This window comes from Palaemon carinicauda, chromosome 30, assembly GCF_036898095.1.
Source record: "Palaemon carinicauda isolate YSFRI2023 chromosome 30, ASM3689809v2, whole genome shotgun sequence".
NCBI lineage: Eukaryota > Metazoa > Arthropoda > Malacostraca > Decapoda > Palaemonidae > Palaemon > Palaemon carinicauda.
Genome location: NC_090754.1, coordinates 72,128,857 through 72,131,356, shown reverse-complemented (window position 1 = coordinate 72,131,356; position 2,500 = coordinate 72,128,857). Strand labels below are relative to the sequence as shown.

Genomic DNA, 2,500 nt, shown 5'->3' with positions numbered 1-2,500 from the left:
CTTGTACCATTTAGTTAATAATGGTTATGATAATAATAATAATAATAATAATAATAATAGTTATGAATTATTTATAATTTGTTTGGTTTCTGTAATCAGCGTCGTATAGATTATTTTTATTATTTGTGGTAATAGTTATGTAATTTCATTAGACAAACAAACCATCTATTAGAAAATAAATCATGCAGTTAATGACACTGCTTTGATGAATTTATAATCATCCAAAAAATTATTTTTAAGATTGTAAATATAGCATCTTCACTGACTCTTGCATTCAAAGATATTCCTTTCTTGAATCAAAACTAATTTTTTTTTTTTTTTTTAGTTTATATTTCAGTATTTTAATTCACTTACCTCATAACTGGGTCCATATAGCTGTGAGGCGAGGCTACTTGACGCCACCAGTAAATTGTAGGCTATAACCAGCTGCAAGAAATTTTCAAAAAGTGTTAATAAGTTTGATTAATTTTTAGACTGCTTTAGAAATAGGTGTATTATGCTTGGATCTTCTTTTTTATTGTATTTATATATAATAATGGAAAAATACTAACCTCACATACATACATACATACATACATACATACATACATACATACATACATACACACACACACACACACATGTAATAACGGCAAATCGCGAGAATGTGCGTTATCTAATGATGACAGCAGGCGGGGTAGAAAAAGGATCCGGCCTTCTGTAACTTGTGTGTGTGTGTATATATATATATATATATATATATATATATATATATATATATATATATATATATACATATATATATATATATAATACGATAGAATAGTGTGCCCGAATGTACCCTCAAGCAAGAAAACTCTTAACCCATGGTACAGAGGTTATGGCACTACCCAAGACTGGATAACAAGGGTTTGATTTTGGACTGTTCTTCTCCTAGAAGAGCTGCTTACCATAGTTAAAGAGTCTCTTCTACCTTTACCAAGAGGAAAGTGGCCACTGAATAATTACAGTGCAGTAACCTATAGTGTGAAAAAGAATCGTTTGTTGATCTTAGTGTTATCAGGTGTATGAGGACAGAGAATCTGTAAAGAATAGGCCAGATGTGTGTGTAAGCAAGGGGAAAATGAACCGTAACCAGAAAGAAAGATCTCATTGTTGTACAGTCTGGCCAGTCAAAAAAACCCCATAACTCTCTAGCGATAGTATCTCAACGGATGGCTGGTGCCCTGGCCAACCTACTATATATATATATATATATATATATATATATATATATATATATATATATATATATACATACATATATATATATATATATATATATATATATATATATATATATATATATATATATATATATATATAAAATATATATATATATATATATATATATATATATATATATATATATATATATATATATACTGTATATATATAAATACAGTAATTTTCTTTTTAGAGAAGGCGGCCGTTTAATTTTCATAATCTCTCTTTGTTTTCCAAATGCTCTCCATCCCATGCTTATCCTTCTTGTAATTTCGGTCTCACGTCTTTGGAATACACTTACTGTCTGTCCAAAGTACGTATTTTCGTTAACAATTTCTAGAAATCCTACATTTCTACTTTCTCTATTCAAATCATCTATCATCTTTTGCAATTCCTCCCATGATTCACTAAACATAACTATGTCATATGCAAATCTTCATTTATTAAGGGTCTCCCTATCTAACTCCTTTCTCAGTGGGATTTTTCATACTATCTGTATGTAGTTTTAGGATTGCTGTACTCCGTGTATAGATATCTTCAAGTGTTGTAACGTAAGATTCTTCTGTTTCTCGTTTCTAAAGGGCTTTCATTACTGCTGAAGATTTGACAGATTCAAAAGCCTTCTCGTGGTCTATAAGTACCATACATAATAGGCTATCGTATTTTGTGTATGTTCCCATTAGCTGGTTAATTACATGGATATGGTCAGTGAATTTTTGTGAATTAGTATAATAAAGTTTTTCAAACTGTAGGTATAGAGCATTCATGCAGACATATGGTATAGAGTTTAGCCACTTTAATTACTATGAAATCTCCATTTATTATTACATCAATTGTTAGGTCATCTTCCCCTGCTGATTTGCCTCTTTTCATGCCTTTTAATCCTTTCATTACTTCTACTAATACTACGTTTAGTACCGGGTCAGGTGTTTCATTATTTTTATTGGCAAAGTTATTTCTTATATTGTTATTGTATAGCATTATATAGAAATCCTCTGCAATTTTTATCACTCCCATCTCTTTTGTTGACAATCTTTCCATTTTCAACCTTTAAAGCAAACATCTGTTGGTACCATGTTCCAAGTCTTCTTTTCACACACACACACACACACACACACACACACACACACAAATATATATATATATATATATATATATATATATATATATATATATATATATATATATATATTGATAATATGAGTTTCACTGACATAACCTTAAGTAAATAATTACAGAGTTTTCAATATTTTCA

At 29.3% G+C, this 2,500-nt stretch overlaps 2 protein-coding genes across 3 annotated transcripts in view; one reads left to right on the top strand and one right to left on the bottom strand.

Moving 5' to 3' along the window:
• Window positions 1-2,500, top strand: part of Ttc1 (Tetratricopeptide repeat domain 1) — a 538,489-nt gene that overhangs the window by 302,184 nt on the left and 233,805 nt on the right. The gene's annotated exons all lie outside the window — the stretch shown is intronic.
• Window positions 1-2,500, bottom strand: part of LOC137623838 (adhesive plaque matrix protein-like) — a 15,299-nt gene that overhangs the window by 6,031 nt on the left and 6,768 nt on the right. The window contains exon 2 of the mRNA XM_068354646.1: window positions 355-426. Within this exon, the coding sequence (XP_068210747.1) occupies window positions 355-426 (72 nt within the window). The remainder of the gene's footprint in view (window positions 1-354; window positions 427-2,500) is intronic.